This window comes from Anomaloglossus baeobatrachus, chromosome 7, assembly GCF_048569485.1.
Source record: "Anomaloglossus baeobatrachus isolate aAnoBae1 chromosome 7, aAnoBae1.hap1, whole genome shotgun sequence".
NCBI classification, from domain to species: Eukaryota; Metazoa; Chordata; class Amphibia; order Anura; family Aromobatidae; genus Anomaloglossus; species Anomaloglossus baeobatrachus.
In genome coordinates this window covers 24431812-24459391 of record NC_134359.1, presented here as the reverse complement: position 1 = coordinate 24459391, position 27580 = coordinate 24431812, and the positions used below count along the sequence as shown (strand labels likewise).

Below are 27580 nucleotides of genomic sequence, written 5' to 3'. Positions count from 1 at the left end.
AAAATGGGGCAGATTTATTAAATTTTGTACTTGTAAGATGTAGAATAAAATAGGGAGATGTCCAAGTAGCTCCCGAAGTTGACGTCCTTGAGCCTGAAGTCTACTCTACCAACGATCCCCAGAATATCCAAAAAGAGTAAGAATGAGTCAAGATTTAGACACTTTTTGGAATCTTCTGTGTTGTTTGGACCAGTCACTGGGTTTCGCCCGTCATTCCACATCACACTTGGCCGCTCTCCACCACCGTAGCACTGAGATTGTTATTAAAAATGGTCTTTCCATCCTTTACGGAGCTGCACCCCGGGCTCTTGAGATCTTCCATTATTTCCTCTCTCAGCTCAGGAGGAGCGTTTTTATTAAACTCGCAGGTCTCTGTTAGAAAGTCCAACAACAAGTCGCCATTCCTGTCCCCATCGATGAAACATTCTGTGATGTCCATGTGAGAGGGAAGCTCGTAACACTGATACTGTGCACCGTCAGAACTCAGCATCTCGGCAATGTCGCCTGCGGTGATGTACAGGCAGAGGTCATTGAGGGGCAGCCGGGATCTATACTTCTTCCATAGAGTCGACCATCCACTTTTTCCTAATGGGGAGATAATAAAGTCCGATGAAGGACAAGTAAAATATGTAGTAAATTAATTTAAATTGTTATTAAGTGGGGTTTGGGGACACATCTGCAGGTTTTTCCCTCCTCTCTCTCTCTCTATAGACACATCTGCAGGTTTTTCCCTCCTCTCTCTATACAGACACATCTGCAGGTTTTTCCATCCGTGTGTATAGCTTAGAGTGTGTGTATGTTAGAGTGTGTGTAATACGGTATAATGTAAGTGTGTGTGTGTATGGCTTAGAGTGTGTGTAACATAAAGCATGTGTGTGTATATAACAGAATGTGTGAGTGCAACATAATGCATGTATGTGTAGCAGGGGTCTCAAACTCGGCTGGGTGTATGGGACGCACAGAGGGAAAAAAAAAATAATTTGGGGGGGCCACATTCTTTGCAGGACAAAGTGACCTTTTTTATTGGTACCATATACAGTATATATATATATATATATATATATATATATATATATATATATTTATAAAATATAGATATATTTATAAAATATATATGTATATATATATATTTATAAAATATATATATATATTTATAAAATATATATATATTTATAAAATGTGTATATATATATATATATATATATATTTATAAAATATATATATATATATATATATATATATATATATATATATATATATATATATACTTTATTTATTTATTTTTTTTACACACCTTTTGGATGACTGATTTTGAACATTTTTCACTTGTGTAATATAACAAATGTGCACATTCTTTGTTTAAATATTGAAAAAAAAAATTGATGGTAAAAAAAAATGTCATGCCTTATTTTGAGGTTTTTTTTACATTTTATTCCTTTCTTGTAACTAATTAGTTTTAGAATTAGCACTATATAGAAATTTTGACCAACATCTTTTAGTAATATTCCCCATCTTGTTGTAATGTGCCCATCCTTGTCCCTTTGTAGGATTGTGCCCCATCCTAGTCCCCATCCTACAGTAATGTGCTCATCCTTGTCCCCATCCTATAGTAATGTTCACCATCCTTGTCCCCATCTGGTAGTAATGTCCCCAGCCATGTCCCCATCTGGTAGTAATGTGCCCATTGTTATTATTTATTATTATAGCGCCATCAATTCCATGGCGCTTTACATGTGAAAGAGGAGTACATAATAGGGACAAGCACAATAATCAATAAACAATACAAGGCACAGACAGGTACAGGAGGAGAGAGGTCCCTGCCCGCGAGGGCTCACAGTCTACAAGGGATAGATGAGGATACAGTAGTTGAAGGTAGAGCTGATTGTGCGACGCTGTATCAGACTCAGGGTTACGGCAGGTTGTAGGCTTGTCGGAAGAGTTGGGTCTTCAGGTTCCTTTTGAAGCTTGTCAAGGTAGGCGAGAGTCTGATGTGTTGTGGCAGAGCATTCCAGAGTATGGGGGAAGCACAGGAGAAATCTTGGATGCGATGGTGGGAAGAGGAGATGAGAGGGGAGTAGAAAAAGAGATCTTGTGAGGATCAAAGGTTACGTGCAGATAAGTACCGGGAGATTAGGTCACAGATGTAGGGAGGAGACAGGTTGTGGATGGCTTTGTATGTCATGGTTAGTGTTTTGGACTGGATTCATTAGGCAATGGGAAGCCAGTGAAGGAATTGGCAGAGAGGACAGGTCGGGGAGTAGCGGGGGGACAGGTGGATTAGCCGGGCAGCATAGTATAGAATAGATTGTAGGGGTGAGAGACTGTTAGAAGGGAGGCCACAGAGCAGGAGGTTGCAATAATCCAGGCGGGAGATAGTAAGGGCATGTACTAGGGTTTTTGCAGCTTCTTGGGAAAGGAATGTACGGATCCGGGAAATATTTTTGAGTTGTAGGAGACAGGAGGTGAAGAGGGCTTGGATGTGTGGCTTGAAAGAGAGATCAGAGTTTAGGATTACTCCCAGGCAGCGAGCGCGTGGCACTGGGGAAGTGGGCAGCCATTGACATTGATGGTTATGTCAGGTGAGGGGGTTAAATGATGAGGAGGAAAGACAATGAATTCTGTTTTGTCCATGTTCAGTTTTAAGAATCGAGCAGAGGAAAAGGATGAAATAGCAGACAGACATTGTGGGATTCTGGTTAGTAGGGAGGTGATGTCAGGTCCAGAGAGGTAGATCTGCGTATCATCGGCGTAGAGGTGATACTGGAAGCCGTGGGACTCTATGAGCTGTCCCAGGCCGAAGGTGTAAATGGAGAACAGCAGGGGTCCAAGAACTGAACCTTGGGGGACATCGACAGATAGGGGGCGAGATGAGGAAGTGGTGTGAGAGTGGGAGACGCTCAAAATTCAGTTGGTTAAGTATGAGGAGATCCAAGATAGGGCCAAGTCTGTGATGCCCAGAGATGAGAGAATCTGTAGTAGAAGCGAGTGGTCTACTGTGTCAAAGGCAGAGGACAGGTCCAGGAAGAGGAGGAAGACAGAGTAGTGTCGCTTGGATTTTGTGGTTAGTAGGTCGTTAGTGACTTTGGTTAGGGCAGTTTCAGTGGAATGATGGGGTCGGAAGCCAGATTGTAACTGGTCAAAGAGGGAGTAGGAGGAGAGGTATGAGGACCGTTCAAGATGGACATGCTGTTCCAGTAGTTTTGAGGCATAGGGGGAGAAGTGATATGGGGCGATAGTTTGACACAGAGGAAGGGGCAAGGGAAGGCTTTTTAGGATGGGTGAGCCCATCCTGTAGTAATATGCTCATCCTTGCCCCCATCTTATAGTAATGTTCCCCATCCTTGTCCCCTTGTAGCAATGTCCCTATCCTGTAGTTCTGTCCCATCCTATAGTAATGTCCCCATTCTATAGTAATGTCTCCAGCCTTATCCCTATCCTATAGTAATGTTTCCCATCCTTGTCCCCTTGTAGTTATGTCCCCATCCTATAGTCATATGCCCATTCTCTGTCCCCATCCTATAGTAATGTGCCCACCTTGTCCCCATCCCATAGTAATGTCCCCAGCCTTGTCCCCATCCTACAGTAATGTCCCCATTTAATAGTATTGTGCCCATCCTTGTAATGTCCCCATCCTAATGTCCCAATCCTATAGTAATGTCCCCAGCCTTATCCCCATGTCATAGTAATGTGCCCACCTTGTCCCCATCCTATAGTAATGTGCCCATCCTGTAGTAATGGGTGGGGGGCAGTGACTATAACTTACCGATCGCTCTCCTCATCTTACACAGACGCCGGAGTGAAGCTGAGGGGAGCGGTCTCCGGCCCCAGATCCACAGTCATTGGAGAGATCGGTCTCTCCAATCAGAGCTGGGGGCGGGTGAAACAGCGGTCACCCAGCTCCAGCCAATGATCGGTGCTATAGCTGCACTGATCATGGCTGGATTTCAATGTTTTAGCCATTTTCAATGGTTGAAACATTACAGTGGCTGTGATTGGCTGAGCAGTGTTTGTCAGCCAATCAAAGCCTCCGTAGGTCCAGGGAGGAGACACCACCGCTCCTGAGGTCAGGCAGAGGTCCCCTCCTCCCCGAATCTAAGGTACAGTATTTGCAAAGCAATCGCAGCCACCGAGGCTCTGGGCCGCGATTTCGCCATGATGTATTGGGTAAGTCATGGGTCCTAAAGTACCAGGGAGCCATGATGTACCCAGTACGTCATAGGTCGCTAAGGGGTTAATGTGCTGTCCTTCACATACACACACACACAAAAAAAACCCAAACCAACATTCTTCTCACCTCCCTCGGCTGCCTCATCTCTGCTTCTTTCTGTCTGCAGCCCGTGCCCCCGGTAACTATCGCGGCCGGTGCAGGGGCCGCAGCCACTGGCAGTGATTTATGTCGGATGATTGTTTTGCCGGCGCTGCGCGCGCAGGGTCAGGCTCTCTGTGCACAACGTTTCCAACGCAGCTGTAGCCGTCCGCCAATCCGAGGTAAGCAGCTGAGGTCAGGCAGTTTCCATTGGAGGAATAGTTGTGCAGAGAGCGCTGGACTCTGAGAGCGCAGCGCCGGCAAAACATTCATCTGACATACAGCGCAGGCAGTGGCGCCAATGCACCGGCCGTGATAGTCAATAGGGGCACGGGCCTGGGGGCCGCACAAAGCAGCCTGAGGGCTTTGTGTGTAACATGCGGTGTGTGTAATATCCACATTTAAAAATACCGGCAGCACAGACGTGCATTCGCAGGTATAAACATGCTGGCAATCACCCAAGAAATGAGCCAATCGCTCATTCATCGCGGGATGTATCGGTGATGCTGGTATAAAAATTAATCATCTTGGACATAGTCAATCGTTGCTCGTTTACTGGTCTGAAATCCGCTCTGGTAAATCTGCCCTGAATGTTTCTATCTGCTGGTGCAATAGTTTAGCAATTGTGACACTACTTTTAATTTTTGAGCGGCTCATACTTTATCTAACACCGTCCCTGACCACACATACAGATACTTCCATCATCACAGTAGATGCCTCGGTATGGACGGGTAGCAAGCAATGCTTGTCAATGTCTTACCAGATACAAGTATGATAAGGAGTTTTCCACTTGGCGCCAACAGGCTCCTGAAGAACCTCAGCGTTTCTGGCACATCTTTGACGTAGTAAAGCATCTGGAAGCATAAAGAGCAATAAAAGTGCTGGATGTCATCTATGATGATGCATTGTTCCTTGGAATCCGCCATGTTTAATCCTCATATTGCAGGTGAGTATCATGTGTATTGGAGCATTGGACGGTTTCTGGCTTTTTACCTCTCCTCCGCAGGATAGGCAAATCCTACAATACAATACCTGGATCATGTGGATGAAGTCATATTTTCTTTCCAATTTCTCTTTCTTTACTTGAAGCTCAAACTCGGAGGATGTTTTTTTGTGCCAGTTGAAATTTATATTTTCCAGACCCGGGGTCTTGGCAACTCGCTCTGAAACGCAACGAGGAGAATCAGATTGAAGCCATAAAACAACAGCAGAAAAGACTTTATTCTTTCCAAAGTTCATAAGAAAGTGACACATTGACAAGCACTAAAATAAGGTGCAAGGTCCACGCCGCGAGGAGCAGGGACGGGCACTCACCCTTGTAGCTGAGGATCTGCTCAGGGCTTGGCTCCACAATGTCAGTATTGATGTGGACTCCGGGGTAGCGTGCTTGGATTTTGGAGAAGATTTTTAGGTCTATTTCCCCTAAATGTAGAATTTAAAAGGAAATGTGTCACACGAGCAAACCTAGCAATACCAATTATATACGGGCCGATCCATCATTTACAATTTCTTGAAGTTCTCTATCTATTTTTGTCTTGTGGAATTTGCTGTCGTTTTTTGCACCAAATTCTTCAAATTGGGGGTTCATGAATTTAGCGCAAAATAAAAAATGCTCGCTCTGGGTGATGGGGAATGATACCTCTTCCCTTATTGCTTCTACAAAGCCCCAATAGCGTTCCTGATTGATTCATGTCTTATCTAAACCATTAGGACAAACACTTTGTCTTCTCGGTAATGGCACCAGGTGGGACTGTTTCTTCTTTTGGAGAGTCTAAGACTTTTAGACAAGGCAATGCCCCCGGAGAAAGGAGTATGCAAATTAGCTATCTTCCAAGAGGAAGAAAGCCAACTCTAGTGCCATTTATTGGAGGTATCAATCCTATAAGTCAATGTCCAACTCCACATGTATTTGGGACTGGTGGAGGTCCCAACAGCTGGACATCCATTGATGAACCCAACGGTGTAGCTTTGGTTTCTTCATTTTCCTTGGGGCCCCTCCTTATGTGATAGTATAGGAGGTGGACTTGCCCTTGGACTGGTTATGCTATGTATTTTATGTGTTCTACCCATTGTATTGTATATGTTAATATGTTGTGCGGATAGCTAGGTGCAAGTTCCAGATGCAGTAGAGCGGGACCGTTGCCAACGGGCGCCACCTAGTGGTTGGGCTTGGATAGCAGCAGAGTGGAAAAGATAGGGTTAAGGGGGGCAGTGACAGATGGGAGGACAGTGGGGAGGTCTTGAGAGGGGACAGTAGAGTAGAGGGTTCAAGTGAGAGAAGACGGGAACCCTAAGGTAACCTTGAGAGGTCCGGAGCCTATGGCTCACCCCAGTGGTGCTAGAAAGTCATCCGATGCATGTGTGAGCAATAGGGAGAAAGGAGACACAAACCACGGAGTTAAGAATGAGGTCCAAGATAGCGGGGAAGGCGGACAGGTTGATGATCGAGAGGTCGAGAACGAAGGTCATGTCTATCATAACGGTGTGAAGAATAAAAGTGAATGTTTCTGGTTGGCCACGTGTTGCGTGTGTTACTACCTGTTTACAATAACAACTGCCAGCGAGGTGATGGACACTGGCCTGAAGAAACCAGTAAGTGTCATGTACCTGATGTCACATCTGTTCATGTGGTCTCCTTGGCAAAGGAGCGCAGTGCGCAAGCGGCCTGGCGCCCCCCTCCTTCAATAGCACGCGATTACCACCATGCTAATGGTCACTCAGTGCCGCAGTCACCACTAGCTTCCCAGCCTAAACAGGACCTCATGTAATCTCAGCTCATACTCCACCCTCCATTGGAAGGCTATGCACAGCCCGGTGCACCTCCATGTTCCTCTGCCCTGATTCTCTCTTCTGGGCCAAATTCACTTCACTTTACCAGCAGTGTCTTGTAGAATAACCCAACCAAGTACTCAGTCACTTTAAAGGAGAACACAGCTGTGCATCAAACTAGACCCTTATACCCCAATGTGTGGATGGCTGTCTGTCATTCTCCATCGACCATGCTGCTCCAAAGCCGACCATACTCTCTCCAAAGCTGTTGGCCATCATTTAGTTGCCACCTATTCCTCCCGCCTTTCCCATACATGTGGCTTGGGCGAGTGATCCGGTGTTTTCTCCTGTGCCATACTCAATTGGCAGTAACGTAAAGGGGTCGGCATTGAAATACCAATGGGCCGGATACTTGCCTTCTTCTGATATCATCTGTTGGGGGGAGAGTCATAAGGCTTTATACACATTACATGGTCATCCGAACTCAGCAAAATCAATGGGTTCATCCCCCATTTATGGGGTTAGAGTATCACCCGCAACATTGGAAGAAACAAGGAGCTTCGATGAGCTTTAAAATTCTATAAGTAAAGTCAATGGCTGTTGACGAGGAACCAGGGGGCGAGGGGTTTTCTATTCTACAGATGGATGGAGGTTTCAGTACCCAGACACTCAACATAAACTATCAGATCATTTTTGAATACAAATGTGCACATTCACTTTTAAGTCCCGTCCCCCCATTACTTCTGCACATTATATAATGATTTCTCCCCCAATTTACAAAGACTTTCAGGCTCTGCACCCGATCTTACCTGAACCACTTCCTACTCCAAGAACATTGATGATGGTTTTTCCTTTTCCTATACTGAGAAAAAAAAGAAGATACTTGTAAATATAAACAATGAGTAATATCCAGGGGTGTAATTACAAGCTTTTGGGTCCCAATGCAAAACGTGTAACAGGCACGCACCTACCGTGTGCTGTTTCAAGCACCAAGAAACAGATTCTTCTGCTGCTTTGCAGTGCCTATAGCTACTGTGTTGCCCCGAAAATAAGGCCTAGCTGGAATTTTTTAGTCTTTTCGGAGTAAGGATTAAATATAAGCTCTACCCCAAAAATAAGCCCTGGTCGTGGTTCAATACTGAAGCATCCATGCATCTTAACCCTAGAACGCATACCTGGGGCCTCGCAGGCCTGCTAGGTCATTTGTTTTCTATGGTAGATTGAATTGCTTGCGCGTTCTAGGGTTAAAAAGTTAAAGATACTGCAGGATGTCGCGGGCGGGGAGGAGGGTGTCAGCACTGCGCTCACCCCTCTGCTCGGGTCCGGCTGCTACTGCTGCTCAGTGGTGGCTCGAGCGGTGGGCCGGATCCCGGGGGTTCTCGAGCGGCGCTCCTCGCCCGTGAGTGAAAGGGGATTGGGTTTTGGGATATAGTCTATTGTCCGTGACGCCACCCACGGTTGTGGTGATTTGTTAGCACCACCGCTGCTCGGTGTGGGGATCCCGGGAGTGATGGTGTGAAGCAGCAAGTTGTTGTGTTGCCCCTCCGTGGGTAGGGGTTGGTGATCCCGGGGCCCAGTGATGAGGTGGGAGATGCAGGGCTTGGTGGGCGCAGGGACGCGGGGGCAGCGCTGTGCCTTGCGGCACTGTGGTACTCACTCAGCCTGAGACGTTGACACAGTTCTCGGTAAAACACACGGCTGGAAAGACGGTTCCCACGGACGGCTGCACTTGCTTTCCCCAGTAGGTGACGGTGATGTCCCTTTTCCTGCACCTGATGTTGTTGATGGTCTCGATGGGTTCCCACCGGTAACCCGCTCCCCGGCTTCAAGCTGGACCGGAGGAGCTCTACTCTTTGCCCGCAGGCGCTGGCCCTTAGAAACTGGTGCCCTGGCGGTGGCGGTGTCTCTACTGTAATGGTTGGACTGTTGCCTTCAATCGGGACTTGGTTGTTGGGAGACAGACGTCCCCTTCACTGACGGATTTGGCAAATTATGGCGACTCCTAGCCTTGCCGGGGTCCGAGAGGCCCCTGCCCTGGTGCTGACTGTTCTTTGCACACTGCTCCAGACCGCCGGGTCACCACCCGTCCGCGGTCCTTCCAGTCACCCCTGCGGACAATCACCGCCGTCTGCTGACCTTGCTGTCTCAGTCCGGGGCACACACCCGGACCAGCTTCAGGCTTTCTTACTGTCACTTTTACTCCTTTTCTCCTCTACCACTTCACTTCCTTCACTGCTCTACTTGTTTACTCCTCACTCAAGCCCTGCCTGGGCTAAACCTCCACTCCTTCCACTTCCTCCTCCAAAGTCTATCTGCCTGGTTCTTCCCGCCTCCAGAGCTGTGAACTCCTCGGTGGGCGGAACCAACCGCCTGGCCCACCCCCTGGTGTGAACATCAGCCTCTGGAGGAAGGCAACAAGGATTTTGGGTTAGCTTTGGTGTTCCTAACTGGGGTGTAGGGTGTGGTGGTGTGATGACCTGTGACCCCTGGCTTGCCCAGGGCGTCACACAGGACACTTCATTATAAAAAAGACACCTCCAAAAGAGAGAAGACAGAAGAGATAAGACCCGCAATCATACTCACCAGACCCCCGAATGAAACACCGTGGAAAGTGAGGACCTGCGGTGGAACGCATCAAGAACTTGTGGTGGAACATGCGCACACACACACTTGCTGATACCGTACTGCTCCGAGGACATGAGACTTGGTGGAAAGTGAGGACCTGCGGTGTAACGATGCATTCCACCGCAGGTCCTCCATGCATTCCACCGCAGGTCCGCCATGTGTTCCACTGCAGGTCCTCCATACATTCCACCACAGGTCCTTCCTACATTCCACCGCAGGTCCTCCATGCATTCCACCGCAGGTCCGCCATGCATTCCACCGAAGGGTCCTCCATACATTCCACCACAGGTCCTTCCTACATTCCACTGCAGGTCCTCCATGCATTCCACCACAGGTCCTCCAGACATTTCACCACAGGTCCTCCAGGCATTCCACTGCAGGTCCTCCATGCATTCCACCACAGGTCCTCCATGCATTCCACCACAGGTCCTCCAGGCATTCCACCGCAGGTCCTCCAGGCATTCCACCGCAGGTCCCCCATGCATTCCACCACAGGTCCTCCATGCATTCCACTGCAGGCCCTCCATGCATTCCACCGCAGGTCCTCCAGGCATTCCACCACAGGACCTCCATGCATTCCACTGCAGGGACTTCATGCATTCCACCGCAGGTCCTCCATGCATTCCACCGCAGGTCCTCCATGCATTCCACTGCAGGTCCTCCATGCATTCCACCACAGGTCCTCCATGCATTCCACTGCAGGCCCTCCATGCATTCCACCGCAGGTCCTCCAGACATTCCACCACAGGTCCTCCATGCATTCCACCGCAGGTCCTCCAGGCATTCCACCACAGGTCCTCCATGCATTCCACCGCAAGTCCTCCATGCATTCCACCGCAAGTCCTCCAGGCATTCCACCACAGGTCCTCCATGCATTCCACTGCAGGGCCTTCATGCATTCCACCGCAGGTCCTCCAGGCATTCCACCACAGGTCCTCCATGCATTCCACTGCAGGGCCTTCATGCATTCCACCGCAGGTCCTCCATCCATTCCTTGGTGGGCGCAGGGACGCGGGGGCAGCGCTGTGCCTTGGGAGATGTTTACGCTAGGTGTGTCTGTGTGTTGCCACCCAGTGGCTTCGATGTGAATTGCAGCTTAGATTTTGCTAGATAGTTGGAAATAAGGTGTGTGCCTTTCCATTTTCAGAATTAGGAATTCAGAATTCGGTAAAATGGCTACACACCCCTCTTGGAAATACTTTGCATCTTTTTTTAACACATTTTTAAAAACTTGCAATTTATAAATCTGGCCTAAACTTTATTGCGTAACTAACCATGAGGCAACTACGGCACAAAAGAGCAAAATTTGCTACTGTATTAAGACCATAAAAATGCCGGCCAACAGACCAATACTGTTCTGGTCTCAAGGCCGAGCTACTGTCAGATAAAACTTACTACAATGGCTTTTACCATTTGGGACTTTTGTACATATGTAAAGTATAATCATAACTGTATTATTAGGGCCTGGCTGCAGAATTAGCTACCTAAGAATTAGTCAGTGATTTTGTCCTGATGGAGAGTTACTTTGTACCTGAGCTCCTCTGTGGTGACCACATCAAAGTTCAGCTTACCATTGATGTGTCGTGTGGTCATGAATCAGCTAAGAGGAGTTAAAGAGTTAAAAACTCTCCAGTCAGGACGGGCTCACTGATGGTTTCTCATATAACTCCCTGAATTCCTACAAATAAATTTAAAAAAAAAAAACCAAAAAAAAAGCAACAGCACCATATACAGTACAGACCAAAAGTTTGGACACACCTTCTCATTCAAAGAGTTTTCTTTATTTTCATGACTCTGAAAATTGTAGATTCACATTGAAGGCATCAAAACTATGAATTATCACATGTGGAATGAAATACTTAACAAAAAAGTGTGAAACAACTGAAAATATGTCTTATATTCTAGGTTCTTCAAAGTAGCCGCCTTTTGCTCTGATTACTGCTTTGCACACTCTTGGCATTCTCTTGATGAGCTTCAAGAGGTAGTCACCGGAAATTTTTTTCCAACAGTCTTGAAGGAGTTTCCAGAGATGCTTAGCACTTGTTGGCCCTTTTGCCTTCACTCTGCGGTCCAGCTAACCCCAAACCATCTCGATTGGGTTCAGGTCTGGTGACTGTGGAGACCAGGTCATCTGGCGTAGCACCCCATCACTCTCCTTCTTAGTCAAATAGCCCTTACACAGCCTGGAGGTGTGTTTGGGGTCATTATCCTGTTGAAAAATAAATGATGGTCCAACTAAACGCAAACCGGATGGAATAGCACACCACTACAAGATGCTGTGGTAGCCATGCTGGTTCTGTATTCCTTGTGTTCTTTAGCCCAAACAAGTCTCTTCTGCTTGTTGCCTGTCCTTAGCAGTGGTTTCCTAGCAGCTATTTTACCATGAAGGCTGCTGCACAAAGTCTCCTCTTAACAGTTGTTCTAGATATGTCTGCTGCTAGAACTCTGTGTGGCATTAACCTGGTCTCTAATCTGAGCTGCTCTTAATCTGCAATTTCTGGGGCTGGTGACTCGGATAAACTTATCCTCCGCAGCAGAGGTGACACTTGATCTTCCTTTCCTGGGGCGGTCCTCATGTGAGCCAGTTTGTTTGTAGAGTTTGATGTTTTTTTCCACTGCACTTGGATACACTTTCAAAGTTTTCCCAATTTTTCGGACTGACTGGCCTTCATTTCTTAAAGTAATGATGGCCACTCATTTTTCTTTACTTTTTGCTTGCCATAATACAAATTCTAACAGTCTATTCAGTAGGATTATCAGCTGTGTGTCCACCAGACTTCTGCACAACACAACTGATGGTCCCAAACCCATTTATAAGGCAAGAAATCCCACTTATTAAACCTGACAGGACGCACCTGTGAAGTGAGAATCATTTCCGGTGACTACTTCTTGAAGCTCATCAAGAGAATGCCAAGAGTGTGCAAAGCAGTCATCAAAGGAAAAGGTGGCTACTGTGAAGAACCTAGAATATAAGACATATTTTCAGGTGTTTCACACTTTTTTGTTAAGTATTTCATTCCACATGTGTTAATTCATAGTTTTGATGCCTTCAATGTGAATCTACAATTTTCAGAGTCATGAAAATAAAGAAAGCTCTTTGAATGAGAAGGTGTGTCCAAACTTTTGGTCTGTAATGTATACACTTGTGGTTGTGAGTGGTATTGCTGCTGCGGCCCCTTTCATTAGAGATGTTTGGTGGGGCTCCCCTCATGAGAAACAAAACTTTATTCTCTTACCCTTATATTATGATAAAAATCAGTCTGAAGGTGCTGAATTTGGGGTTTCAGTTGGGTGGGATTGGGAGGATCAGTGGAATATTTACAGTCAGTATGTGTATCCCATCCACTCAGGGGCAGATAAATCACTGGTGCAACCTGAGCGGCCATATCATTGGTGCAACCTGAGCGGCCATATCATTGGTGCAACCTGAGCGGCCATATCATTGGTGCAACCTGAGCGGCCATATAATTGGTGCAACCTGAGTTGCCATATCATTGGTGCAACCTGAGCGGCCATATCATCGGTGCAACCTGAGCAGCCATATCATTGGTGCAACCTGAGCGGCCATATCATTGGTGCAACCTGAGTTGCCATATCATTGGTGCAACCTGAGTGGCCATATCATTGGTGCAACCTGAGTGGCCATATCATTGGTGCGACCTGAGTGGCCATATCATTGGTGCGACCTGAGTTGCCATATCATTGGTGCAACCTGAGCGGCCATATCATTGGTGCAACCTGAGTGGCCATATCATTGGTGCGACCTGAGTTGCCATATCATTGGTGCAACCTGAGTTGCCATATCATTGGTGCGACCTGAGTTGCCATATCATTGGTGCAACCTGAGTTGCCATATCATTGGTGCAACCTGAGTGGCCATATCATTGGTGCAACCTGAGTGGCCATATAATTGGTGCAACCTGAGCGGCCATATCATTGGTGCAACCTGAGCGGCCATATCATTGGTACAACCTGAGCGGCCATATCATTGGTGCAACCTGAGCGGCCATATCATTGGTGCAACCTGAGTGGCCATATCATTGGTGCAACCTGAGTGGCCATATCATTGGTGCAACCTGAGCGGCCATATCATTGGTGCAACCTGAGTTGCCATATCATTGGTGCAACCTGAGTGGCCATATCATTGGTGCAACCTGAGTTGCCATATCATTGGTGCAACCTGAGCGGCCATATCATTGGTGCAACCTGAGCGGCCATATCATTGGTGCAACCTGAGCGGCCATATCATTGGTGCAACCTGAGCGGCCATATCATTGGTGCAACCTGAGCGGCCATATCATTGGTGCAACCTGAGTGGCCATATCATTGGTGCAACCTGAGCGGCCATATCATTGGTGCAACCTGAGCGGCCATATCATTGGTGCAACCTGAGTGGCCATATCATTGGTGCAACCTGAGTGGCCATATCATTGGTGCAACCTGAGCGGCCATATCATTGGTGCAACCTGAGCGGCCATATCATTGGTGCAACCTGAGTGGCCATATCATTGGTGCAACCTCTGCAGCCGCACAGGGGCCCGGGAGGTCAGGGGACCATATCCACCTTTAAAGCAGGAGGAATTGTGCATTATGAGGAGCTCTTCGGCTGCACAGGGGCCCGTTTCTGTCTGTTTTCGCCAGTGCATCCACTGATTCCACTGTATGAGGACAGGCTGTATTAGGACAGCACATCTAGTGCTCGGTGTTGCAGTATTATACACTATTACCGTATATATTCTAAGATGCTGGATTACCTGGATACCACGTCCGGCAGGCTGCTCTCTATATACTGCTGCATGCACTGGTGCTCGGTGGAATTCTTAAGGAAGAGGCGGAAAGACTCCACGTATCTGCTGTTATCCGACAGCAGGCTCCTCATCCCAGGCTCCATGTTTCTTCCTGTGCAGAAAGGAGGAGAGAGAGAATAAGGCGTTCTTGTGTTTTTCTTGGCCTCGGCACAAGTTCTTGGCTGGGAATTGATCTCTCCTCGGGGAGATTGCTGCGCTGTTATTAGGAGATATCACCTGTAGATACAGCAGTGGCGGATAATCTGCTGATATGGGTAGATGTCTGTGCACGCAGCTCCCCGTGTTACCGTCCTCTGCAGGATTCCTTCACTGCCAGATCTCTGCAACATGCAAATCCTCTATACTAAGATATTGTGCAAGACATGGGGACCCCTGGAGGTGGGACTACTGCCCCCATTACTGCCACATCATAATCCAGGGCACTTATAAAGCACTAGTACCCTGCTCTGCACTGAAGAGGGGCAAGAAACCTGAAACAGATGTCCCCTTTGGAGAAGATTCTGGTTTGGCTAATATCCTTAGTCATGTAGCAAGGCTCATTAAAGGGACAGACACGGACTTACAGGGAGGCACTGGAGAGACAGCACTGGATACACAGTGCATCAGTTTTTCTCCTTTAATATGGGAAAATGTTCACATTGTAACATATTAAAAAGTGTTCTCCAAAATTAGAAAAATATGGCTGCTTCTTTTGAATGTAGCAACACCCCCTTATCATAACTTTGGCATAATATGACAGCTCAGCTGCATTCACTTCAATGAGGCTGAGCTGTAATACCAGAGACAGCCTATGGTTGGCGGTGGCGCTGTGTATCTAATTCTTTAAATCTAATCTCTACCCTAAAATGGAAATTCCAGTTCTGACCTCGATCCTGATCGGATTGGAATCCAATGGACGTGACACTTATTGATTATCACTCCGATCAGTCATGCACAGATAACACAGGGTGAAAATGGAAACAAACCTGAAAAGGGTTCGATCCAACTGGAGAAAGGTTTTCAGAGAATGAAGCCAACCTGGCAAATACAACTGGAGACTAAACACTGGACCCCTCTCTCTTTCCATAGTGTTCATCTAACCTTAAAGGGGTGATCCATATGTCATCATGTCACTCCAGCACTGTATTCAGTAAGAAGGGGTCTGTATCAGGTTACTCCACCCATTAAGTATAAATGATTGATCGGCCTATTATGTTGCAGCACCAGCTCCACCATTAACACTTAGGCTATGTGCCCACGCTAGAATGTCCCTGCGGATTTTTTTGACTGAAAATCCGCGACTTTCGCGGCAAATCCGCACCCGCGGATTTGCCGCGGATTTACCGCGGATTTGCCGCGGATTTTGATGCGGATTTTTTTTTTTTTTTTTTTCCCCATTCAAAGCCAAAAATCCGCACCAAATCTGCACCAAACAATTGACATGCTGCAGATTTTTCCGGATCAAAATCCGCGGCAAATCCGCCGCGGAAAAATCCGCAGCATGGGCACAGCATTTCCAAAATGCCATTGAAATGGCTTGGAAGTGCTGCTGCTGCAGATTTTCGGCAAATCCGCGGTAAATCGCGGCAAATCCGCGGTAAATCCTGTAGCGTGGGCACATAGCCTTACAGTACAGACCAAAAGTTTGGACACACCTTCTCATCTCTAGAACAACTGTTAAGAGGAGACTTTGTGCAGCAGCCTTCATGGTAAAATAGCTGCTAGGAAACCACTGCTAAGGACAGGCAACAAGCAGAAGAGACTTGTTTGGGCTAAAGAACACAAGGAATGGACATTAGACCAGTGGAAATCTGTGCTTTGGTCTGATGAGTCCAAATTTGAGATCTTTGGATCCAACCACCGTGTGTTTGTAGAAAAGGTGAACGGATGGACTCTACATGGCTGGTTCCCACCGTGAAGCATGGAGGAGGAGGTGTGATGGTGTGGGGGGCTTTGCTGGTGACACTGTTGGGCATTTATTCAAAATTGAAGGCATACTGAACCAGCATGGCTACCACAGCATCTTGCAGCGGCGTGCTATTCCATCCGGTTTGCATTTAGTTGGACCATCATTTATTTTTCAACAGGACAATGACCCCAAACACACCTCCAGGCTGTGTAAGGGCTATTTGACTAAGAAGGAGAGTGATGGGGGTGCTACGCCAGATGACCTGGCCTCCACAGTCACCAGACCTGAACCCAATCGAGATGGTTTGGGTTGAGCTGGACCGCAGAGGGAAGGCAAAAGGGCCAACAAGTGCTAAGCATCTCTGGGAACTCCTTCAAGACTGTTGGAAGACCATTTCCGGTGACAACCTCTTGAAGCTCATCAAGAGAATGCCAAGAGTGTGCAAAGCAGTAATGAAATCAAAAGGTGCTACTTTGAAGAACCTAGAATATAAGACATATTTTCAGTTGCTTCACACTTTTTTGTTAAGTATTTCATTCCACATGTGTTAATTTATAGTTTTGATGCCTTCAATGTGAATCTACAATTTTCAGTCATGAAAATAAAGAAAACTCTTTGAATGAGAAGGTGTGTCCAAACTTTTGGTCTGTACTTCAAAGTATTGATGAAGTGTGACGCCCTGGGCAAGCCAGGGGTCACAGGTCATCACACCACCACACCCTACACCCCAGTTAGGAACACCTAGGCTACCAAAATCCTTGTTGCCTTCCTCCAGGGGCTGATGTCCACACCAGGGGGTGGGCCAGGTGGTTGGCTCCGCCCACCGAGGAGTACACAGCCCTGGAGGCGGGAAGAACCAGGCAGTTTAGCTCAGGCAGAGCTTGAGTGAGGAAGAAAGAGTACAGTGACAGCAAGGTCAGCAGACGGCGGTGATAGTCTGGAGAGGGAATGCTCGGAGGTTGCTGGAAGGACCGCGGACGGGTAGTGGCCCGGCGGTTTGGAGCAGTATACGAAGAACAGTCAGCACCAGGGCAGGGGCCTCTCGGACCCCGGCAAGGCTAGGAGTCGCCATAATTTGCCAAATCCGTCAGTGAAGGGGACGTCTGTCTCCAAACAACCAAGTCCCGATTGAAGGCAACAGTCCGACCGTTACAGAGAGACACCGCCACCGCCAGGGCACCAGTTTCTCAGGGCCAGCGCCTGCGGGCAAAGTAGGGCTCCTCCGGCCCATATCCAAGCCGGGGAGCGGGTTACCGGTGGGAACCCATCGCTACCAACACAGAAACATCAGGTGCAGGAAAAGGGACATCACCGTCACCTACTGGGGAAAGCAAGTGCAGCCGTCCGTGGGAACCGTCTTTCCAGCCGTGTGTTTTACCGAGAACTGTGTGATCGTCTCAGGCTGAGTGAGTACCACAGTGCCGCAAGGCACAGCGCTGCCCCCCGCGTCCCTGCACCTCACCAGGCCCTGCATCTCCCACCTCATCACTGGGCCCCGGGATCACCAACCCCTACTCACGGACGGGCAACACAACAACTGGCTGCTCCATACCATCCCTCCCGGGATCCCCATACAGAGCAGCGGTGGTGTCAACAAATCACCACAACCGTGGGTGGCGTTACGGACAATAAACAATTCCCACACTCAAAACACCCCTTTCACTCACGGGCGAGGAGCGCCGCTTGAGTCCCCGGGATCCGGCCCATCGCTCGAGCCACCGAGCAGCGGCAGCAGCAGGCCGCAGCAGCCGCAGCGGCAGCCGGACCCGAGCAGTAGGGAGAGCGCGGCGTCCCCTCCTCTGCCTGCGACAACTTGGCGTCACGAACAGGATCTTACCGCTCTGCCGTTGGGTAGAGGTGCGCCTTGTGACCGCCGGAGGTATCCGGCTGAAAAATTTCGGAAGTCGCCATCTTTGGCGCGAAAAGTTCCCGCTCGAGCGTCTTCTCGAGTAGCAGAGGCGCGAAGGCCAAAACCCCGCCCCAATAGAGGAGGGGCCGGAAAGAAGCTAAGGGGGACGCGATGGCGGCTGGCTGCATGTGAGAGCAGCTATAAAAGCGGGGACGCCAGGACTCTGCACACATCTTGTTCCTGGTAAAAGCCACCAGCAGCATGTTGATGCCGTCCCGCAACACCGTAGCCCCCGCGCCTGAAACCGCGGCGTGGGTGGAGATCCGGACCGCGCAGCTCTACCAACGGCTGCAGGTTAAGATGCAGCTCCTCATGGAGGAGTGGGAGACCGACATGGCGGACGTTATAGCAGCCGTGCGGAGACGCGAGGAGGAAGCGGAGGAAGGGAGGGTGAGTGACCCACGCCCCGATGCCCTGGAAGGGCCGGTCATCGCGGCTGCGGGACCCGGTCCGAGCCCTCTCCCCCCGCTGCCTCCCTCACCACCCGTCTCGGAGGCCGTGACCCCGCCACTAGGCCTGCTACCACCGCAACCGGTAGCATTACCCAGCATGCCCCGCCTGCAGCCGGAGCTCGTAGTCGACCGGAGGTGCTGCCTTGGAAGACTCCGAAAACCGCAACGGAGGCGTCTCCAGAGAAAGTCCCCGAGCCGGAGCTGATGAGCCGTTCCGAGCCGGAGGCCCAGCTGCGGAAAGCCCCTGTGCCCATCCCCCACACCTCAGCTGAGGTAGCGCCGGGTTGACGCAAGGTGGCGCCCAAGGCCAAGACACCGCGGGACTTGCCGCCCAGATCCCTGACAGTGGGCAACGTTCAGAATGTCCCGCGGGGCCCGACCCGTGCGCCGGAGCTCGCAGCAGCGCCGTATTGGGACAGGGAGCCGGTACCGCTGGGCCTGGAGATCGGTGAGAGAGGAAAAAGGCGGAGCTGGTGGCCCGAGCAATTAGAGAGAAAGAAAGCCTCCGTCAAGCAACATTCCGGGTCCGGGGCCCGCTGTACGAAGGGCAGGTGAGGCGGTTTGATGTACGCCGGGGCTATGGGTTTATATACGAACCGGGCCTGGAGGCCAAAGTGTTTATAGCCCGGCGGGATGTGAATGCCCACTTGCCCGAGGAGCACCCTGGCCGTAACCTGATGCCGGGTGACATCGTACAGTATACCTGGCACTGTGGAGAGAGGGGGTGGTTCGCCCTGGATGCCAAACTGAGGGGCAGCCAGGAGAGCCGAGTGAGTTCTGCACCCCCTCCCTCGGATGAAGCTGAATATCCGGAGTAAGGGCAGCGCAGCACCGTTGTCCAGTCCCCGTTGGGACCACCAGTCAGTGTGTTTGTTTGAAAAAGTTGCAAATGATAAGAGAAGATGAAACCGAGAAGTAACCTGATTGTCTAACTGTGATTAGAAAACCGGCCGTTGCCGGCACCGTTGTCCCCGTGGGGACCGTTTAAAAAGTTTTGCATGGAGGACTTTCCATGGACAAGCCCGTGAACTTGCAGGGCAACCACAAACGTTAGGTGGCTTGTAAATAAGTTGTTTTACCGTTACCGTTTCCGCAGTTGCCGCCTCCGGAGAGGCAGGTTGGAGGGAGGGCCCTCAGCAGAGCAGGCTGGGGCCCAGCCACCACAGGAACCGGTGGCTACCCTCTGGAGGGGGAAGGACCGATCCCGCTCGGGTAACTTGTGCTGGACTTGGGTAAAGGGGTGCTGCCTGGGCTTTAGGGGCAGCATCAGGGCCAGGTTGCTTGGGTGGGAGAGAGCGGAGACCGTAACCGTAAACCGTTAGTAACGTTTAAGAAATGTGCCTCCCGTTGTGGGATGTTGTCATAAATTGTATGTGTGTTATTCTTTTTACATATTTTTCAGAAAATAAAACCGGTGTTGGACGGGCAGCCCGCGGACGGTCTGCATTTTGCTAAGGGGGAATGTGACGCCCTGGGCAAGCCAGGGGTCACAGGTCATCACACCACCATACCCTACACCCCAGTTAGGAACACCTAGGCTACCAAAATCCTTGTTGCCTTCCTCCAGGGGCTGATGTTCACACCAGGGGGTGGGCCAGGCGGTTGGCTCCGCCCACCGAGGAGTACACAGCCCTGGAGGCGGGAAGAACCAGGCAGTTTAGCTAAGGCAGAGCTTGAGTGAGGAAGAAAGAGTAGTGTGAAGTTAGGGAAGTGAAAGAAGAAGGAGGTGAAGTAGTAGTGGAGCTAAAGAGGAAAGCTGAAGTAACAGAAAAGGAGTAAAAGTGAGAGTAGTAAAGCCTGAAGTTGGTCCGGCTGTGTGCCCCGGACAGTGACAGCAAGGTCAGCAGATGGCGGTGATAGTCTGGAGGGGGACTGCTCGGAGGTTGCTGGAAGGACCGCGGACGGGTAGTGGCCCGGCTGTCTGGAGCAGTATACGAAGAACAGTCAGCACCAGGGCAGGGGCTTCTCGGACCCCGGCAAGGCTAGGAGTCGCCATAATTTGCCAAATCCGTCAGTGAAGGGGACATCTGTCTTCAAACAACCAAGTCCCGATTGAAGGCAACAGTCCGACCGTTACAGAGAGACACCGCCACCGCCAGGGCACCAGTTTCTCAGGGCCAGTGCCTGCGGGCAAAGTAGGGCTCCTCCGGCCCATATCCAAGCCAGGGAGCGGGTTACCGGTGGGAACCCATCGCTACCAACACAGAAACATCAGGTGCAGGAAAAGGGACATCACCGTCACCTACTGGGGAAAGCAAGTGCAGCCGTCCGTGGGAACCGTCTTTCCAGCCGTGTGTTTTACCGAGAACTGTGTGATCATCTCAGGCTGAGTGAGTACCACAGTGCCGCAAGGCACAGCGCTGCCCCCGCGTCCCTGCGCCCACCAAGCCCTGCATCACCCACCTCATCACTGGGCCCCGGGATCACCAACCCCTACCCACGGAGGGGCAACACAACAACTGGCTGCTCCATACCATCACTCCCGGGATCCCCATACAGAGCAGCGGTGGTGTCAACAAATCACCACAACCGTGGGTGGCGTCACGGACAATAAACAATCCCACACTCAAAACACCCCTTTCACTCACGGGCGAGGAGCGCCGCTCGAGTCCCCGGGATCCGGCCCATCGCTCGAGGCACCGAGCAGCGGCAGCAGCAGGCCGCAGCAGCCGCAGCGGCAGCCGGACCCGAGCAGTAGGGAGAGCGCGGCGTCCCCTCCTCCGCCCGCGACAGAAGCATCTGGAAGCCTCGGGGCACAAGAAAATCCCAAACAGCCCACGACACAACTATATATCTACAAGCAAATACAACAAACAAACAATATGATAACGCTGCTGGTCAGACTAAAGGCCGCTTTACATGCTGCGATATCGCTCAAGCAATCTCGTTTGGGTCACGGAATTTGTGACGCACATCCGGCCGCTTTAGTGATGCCGTTGCGTGTGACACCTATGAGCGATTTTGAATCGTCGCAAAAACGTTCAAAATCGCTCATCGGTGACATGCCCCACTATTTTCAATTATCGTTGCTGCAGCAGTAACGATGTAGTTCCTCGTTCCTGCGGCAGCACACATCGCTCCGTGTGACACCGCAAGAACGAGGAAAAGCACCTTACCTGCGTCCACTGGCAATGCGGAAGGAAGGAGGTTGGCGGGATGTTACGTTCAGCTCATCTCCGCCCCTCCGCTTCTGTTGGCCGGCCGATTAGTGACGTTGCGGTGATGTCGCTGTGACGCCGAACGCACCCCCCCTTAAAGGATTAAAGGAGGGATAGTTCGGCAGTGACAGCGACATTGCCGAGCAGGTATGTGCGTGTGACGCTGCCGTAGCGATAATATTCTCTACGGCAGCAATCACCACATATCGCATGTGCGACAGGGGCGGGTGCTATCACGCTCGGCATCGCTAGCAATTGCTAGTGATGTCGCAACTTGTAAAGCTCGCCTTAAGGCCACTTTACACACACAGATAAATCTGCGGCAGATCTGTGGTTGCAGTGAAATTGTGGACAATCAGTGGCAGGTTTGTGGCTGTGTACAAATGGAACAATATCTCCATGATTTCACTGCAACCACAGATCTGCCAAAGATTTATCTCTGTGTGTGACGGGGCCTTTAGGCTATGTTCACATTGCATTCTGGTCACACATTAATGGCTTACGTCTGAAGCCCAGAAAAACGGTATTCGGACCGAACTCCCAGTGGAGCCATTGTTTATAGTTAGGCAGAAACAAACTTGACCTCTGTTTTGGGCTTTTTGAGGCAGGCACAAAGAACTCTTTGATAATGCTTTTGTGTCTGCCTCAAAAAGTAGATAATGGAGGCAAGACATGGAACAAATGACCCCATCTGTAATGTGGCTCAGGGGGCTAGGGGTAGGGGGGTCATGAGAGAGGTACGTGCATTCCACGTCTTGGCATGCTACTATATGGGGCTGCATAATACTCTATGGGGAGCACATAATACTATATGGGGCTGCATCCTACTGTATGGGCGGCACATAATATATGTGGCTGCATAATACTATATGTGGCTGCATAATACTATATAGCAGCACATATAGTACTATATGGGGTCGCATAATACTATATGGGGGTGCATAATACTATATGGGGTGCATAATACTGGGTGTGTTTGTGTGGTGGTACTTTTGCTGCTGCAGACACCTTCAGGTTAAGCCCTGCTGCACTCTGTACGGCATCAGACCCCTTTGTCCGCAGGATGAGGAAGCCAGAAAAGTTGATAAAAACAAAGTTGTCTTTAATTAAGAATAAACTTAGGTACAAAGGGTAACAGGTAAGACACTTGAAGCTTCTTCTGCTTAATACATGGTAGTTGTGGGCAATGACACTTTACTTGTGAACATAGCAAAGGCAGAACAGATACGGTGAACCTCCATCTTCCTGGGACATGGCCACACAGGTCAATGTGTTACATTGTGAACCCTGTACCTAGACTAATGGCTGTGATCCTTTACAAGGGCCGCTTCTCTTTTTTTGTGTCCTCAACTGGGCAGAAGCATTTCCTTCTTAAAGAAGACCAACCACCAGGATTTTCATATATAAACTAAAGCCAGTGCTATACTGGCGCTATCATGCTGATTCTATACATACCTTTAGTTGTGAGATCGGATGTATGGTTCCTGAATTACAGGCAAGTAAATTTTGTGAAATGCACTGTTATTTGATGATGGGTGCTGCAGAATATCTAATAGGTGTGTCGGGTTTTGCTAGTTATTCCCGCCCCTGTCTGCCTGCCTGTCCTTCCTCCTCCTGTCCTTCCTCTCCTTGTGTTATTTATGATAATTACATAAATACTTCGTACTACTATATGAGGGCGCGTACTACTATATGAGGGCGCGTACTACTATATGAGGGCGCATACTACTATATGAGGGCACATACTACTATATGAGGGTGCGTACTACTATATGAGGGCACATACTACTATATGAGGGCGCGTACTACTATATGAGGGCACATACTACTATATGAGGGCGCATACTACTATATGAGGGCACATACTACTATATGAGGGTGCGTACTACTATATGAGGGCGCGTACTACTATATGAGGGCGCATACTACTATATGAGGGCGCATACTACTATATGGAGTTCAATATGGAAACGGACATAGTGGTGCAACCTATATGGTTGCACATGGACCTGACACCCCAAATAGTGCATCATGGACCCGTACGTGTAGAAGTCACCATGGGTCCAATACAGGGGCGAACAAAATTAGGACAATCTGTACGACCGCACATGGTCCAAAAGGTAAGGGGGCCACTACCACCTCCAAAGCAGGAGGAATTGGACATTATCATCAGCAACTGGACTGCAAAGAGCCCATATATTGTTCTTGCACGGAGGCATTTTCTGTCTGCGTCCACCAGTGGTCATATATAAAGCTGTACAATCCATAGATATTCGGCTGTCAGTGGGATCCATAAATCGCCGGGCTCATGTTTACATTCTCTAAGACTTTCTATGGTTCTTCAGATGGTAGATAACTCAGTGTATAAATTGTGATAGTTTGTAGCAATATAGATAGACTCCATGTATCATTGGGAACGCACTGCAGGCGAAAACAGGAAGGAGAATAAGGGGGCAGAGAGTAGAGCCCCCTGTGATGTCTCCGGTTTGTCCTGTGGACAAGCACGCAGGGACAGGGCTGAGGCCAAAGACGGGCGCACAGGGACAGGGCTGGGGCCAAGGAGGCGCACACAGGGACAGGGCTGGGGCCAAGGAGGCGCACACAGGGACAGGGCTGGGGCCAAGGAGGCGCACACAGGGACAGGGCTGGGGCCAAGGAGGCGCACACAGGGACAGGGCTGGGGCCAAGGCGGCGCACACAGGGACAGGGCTGGGGCCAAGGAGGCGCACACAGGGACAGGGCTGGGGCCAAGGAGGCGCACACAGGGACAGGGCTGGGGCCAAGGAGGCTTACACACGGACAGGGCTGGGGCTAAGGAGGCGCACACAGGGACAGGGCTGAGGCCAAGGAGGCGCACACAGCGACAGGGCTGGGGCCAGGGAGGCGCACACAGGGACAGGGCTGGGGCCAAGGAGGCGCACACAGGGACAGGGCTGGGGCCAAGGAGGCGCACACAGGGACAGGGCTGAGGCCAAGGAGGCGTACACAGGGACAGGGCTGGGGCCAGGGAGGCGCACACAGGGACAGGGCTGGGGCCAGGGAGGCGCACACAGGGACAGGGCTGGGGCCAAGGAGGCGCACACAGGGACAGGGCTGGGGCCAAGGAGGCGCACACGGGGACAGGGCTGGGGCCAAGGAGGCGCACACGGGGACAGGGCTGGGGCCAAGGAGGCGCACACGGGGACAGGGCTGGGGCCAAGGAGGCGCACACAGGGACAGGGCTGGGGCCAGGGAGGCGCACACAGGGACAGGGCTGGGGCCAAGGACGCGCACACAGGGACAGGGCTGGGGCCAAGGACGCGCACACAGGGACAGGGCTGGGGCCAGGGAGGCGCACACGGGGACAGGGTTGGGGCCAAGGACGCGCACACAGGGACAGGGCTGGGGCCAAGGACGCGCACACAGGGACAGGGCTGGGGCCAAGGAGGCGCACACAGGAAAAGGGCTGGGGCCAAGGAGGCTTACACACGGACAGGGCTGGGGCTAAGGAGGCGCACACAGGGACAGGGCTGAGGCCAAGGAGGCGCACACAGGGACAGGGCTGGGGCCAGGGAGGCGCACACAGGGACAGGGCTGGGGCTAAGGAGGCGCACACAGGGACAGGGCTGGGGCCAAGGAGGCGCACACAGGGACAGGGCTGAGGCCAAGGAGGCGTACACAGGGACAGGGCTGGGGCCAGGGAGGCGCACACAGGGACAGGGCTGGGGCCAGGGAGGCGCACACAGGGACAGGGCTGGGGCCAAGGAGGCGCACACAGGGACAGGGCTGGGGCCAAGGACGCGCACACGGGGACAGGGCTAGGGCCAAGGAGGCGCACACGGGGACAGGGCTGGGGCCAAGGAGGCGCACACGGGGACAGGGCTGGGGCCAAGGAGGCGCACACAGGGACAGGGCTGGGGCCACGGAGGCGCACACAGGGACAGGGCTGGGGCCAAGGACGCGCACACAGGGACAGGGCTGGGGCCAAGGACGCGCACACAGGGACAGGGCTGGGGCCAGGGAGGCGCACACAGGGACAGGGTTGGGGCCAAGGACGCGCACACAGGGACAGGGCTGGGGCCAAGGACGCGCACACAGGGACAGGGCTGGGGCCAAGGAGGCGCACACAGGGACAGGGCTGGGGCCAAGGAGGCGCACACGGGGACAGGGCTGGGGCCAAGGAGGCGCACACGGGGACAGGGCTGGGGCCAAGGAGGCGCACACGGGGACAGGGCTGGGGCCAAGGAGGCGCACACAGGGACAGGGCTGGGGCCAGGGAGGCGCACACAGGGACAGGGCTGGGGCCAAGGACGCGCACACAGGGACAGGGCTGGGGCCAAGGACGCGCACACAGGGACAGGGCTGGGGCCAGGGAGGCGCACACGGGGACAGGGTTGGGGCCAAGGACACGCACACAGGGACAGGGCTGGGGCCAAGGACGCGCACACAGGGACAGGGCTGGGGCCAAGGAGGCGCACACAGGAAAAGGGCTGGGGCCAAGGAGGCTTACACACGGACAGGGCTGGGGCTAAGGAGGCGCACACAGGGACAGGGCTGAGGCCAAGGAGGCGCACACAGGGACAGGGCTGGGGCCAGGGAGGCGCACACAGGGACAGGGCTGGGGCTAAGGAGGCGCACACAGGGACAGGGCTGGGGCCAAGGAGGCGCACACAGGGACAGGGCTGAGGCCAAGGAGGCGTACACAGGGACAGGGCTGGGGCCAGGGAGGCGCACACAGGGACAGGGCTGGGGCCAGGGAGGCGCACACAGGGACAGGGCTGGGGCCAAGGAGGCGCACACAGGGACAGGGCTGGGGCCAAGGACGCGCACACGGGGACAGGGCTAGGGCCAAGGAGGCGCACACGGGGACAGGGCTGGGGCCAAGGAGGCGCACACGGGGACAGGGCTGGGGCCAAGGAGGCGCACACAGGGACAGGGCTGGGGCCACGGAGGCGCACACAGGGACAGGGCTGGGGCCAAGGACGCGCACACAGGGACAGGGCTGGGGCCAAGGACGCGCACACAGGGACAGGGCTGGGGCCAGGGAGGCGCACACAGGGACAGGGTTGGGGCCAAGGACGCGCACACAGGGACAGGGCTGGGGCCAAGGACGCGCACACAGGGACAGGGCTGGGGCCAAGGAGGCGCACACAGGAAAAGGGCTGGGGCCAAGGAGGTGCAGACAGGGACAGGGCTGGGGCCAAGGAGGTGCACACAGGGACAGGGCTGGGGCCAAGGAGGCGCACACAGGGACAGGGCTGGGGCCAAGGAGGCACACACAGGAACAGGGCTGGGGCCAAGGAGGCGCACACAGGAACAGGGCTGGGGCCAAGGAGGCGCACACAGGGACAGGGCTGGGGCCAAGGAGGCGCACACAGGAACAGGGCTGGGGCCAAGGAGGCGCACACAGGAACAGGGCTGGGGCCAAGGAGGCGCACACAGGAACAGGGCTGGGGCCAAGGAGGCGCACACAGGGACAGGGCTGGGGCCAAGGAGGCGCACACAGGGACAGGGCTGGGGCCAAGGAGGCGCACACAGGGACAGGGCTGGGGCTGCAGCAGGAGACTGGTTTGCAGCTTTGTGTTCTGTACTCACCCCCGGCCTCTGTGCCTGGAATGTGGAGTTTGTGTGGACTCAGCCTCACCCCTCCTCTTTCCCCGGCCCAGGAAGCGGCTCCGGCCTGTAC

The 27580-nt window shown here is 51.8% G+C and overlaps 1 protein-coding gene across 3 annotated transcripts; it reads right to left on the bottom strand.

The window, feature by feature from the left end:
- On the bottom strand, positions 1-27580 carry HNMT (histamine N-methyltransferase). 3 transcript variants are annotated; one of them, XM_075318804.1, is made up of 7 exons: positions 27490-27580; positions 14455-14599; positions 7885-7937; positions 5621-5728; positions 5339-5469; positions 5067-5160; positions 1-585 (listed from the first exon to the last, which is right to left on the bottom strand). In XM_075318804.1, the coding sequence occupies exons 2-7, from the start codon at positions 14589-14591 to the stop codon at positions 221-223; spliced, it is 888 nt and encodes a 295-aa protein (XP_075174919.1). In that variant the 5' UTR covers positions 14592-14599; positions 27490-27580; the 3' UTR covers positions 1-220. The 3 variants fall into 3 exon arrangements, with proteins under 3 accessions (XP_075174919.1, XP_075174918.1, XP_075174917.1); XM_075318803.1 differs by lacking the exon at positions 27490-27580 and adding an exon at positions 23371-23392; XM_075318802.1 differs by lacking the exon at positions 27490-27580 and adding an exon at positions 14725-14976.

Bases quoted from the DNA above. Each gene is read 5' to 3' on its own strand.
- HNMT (XM_075318804.1), bottom strand. From the start codon at position 14,591: ATGGAGCCTGGGATGAGGAGCCTGCTGTCGGATAACAGCAGATACGTG. The intron at 7,938-14,454 runs GTAATCCAGCAT...TTTTTTTCTCAG, and splicing joins CTGCCGGACGTGGTATCCAG to TATAGGAAAAGGAAAAACCA. The intron at 5,161-5,338 runs GTATTGTATTGT...TTATGCTTCCAG, and splicing joins ACTTCATCCACATGATCCAG to ATGCTTTACTACGTCAAAGA.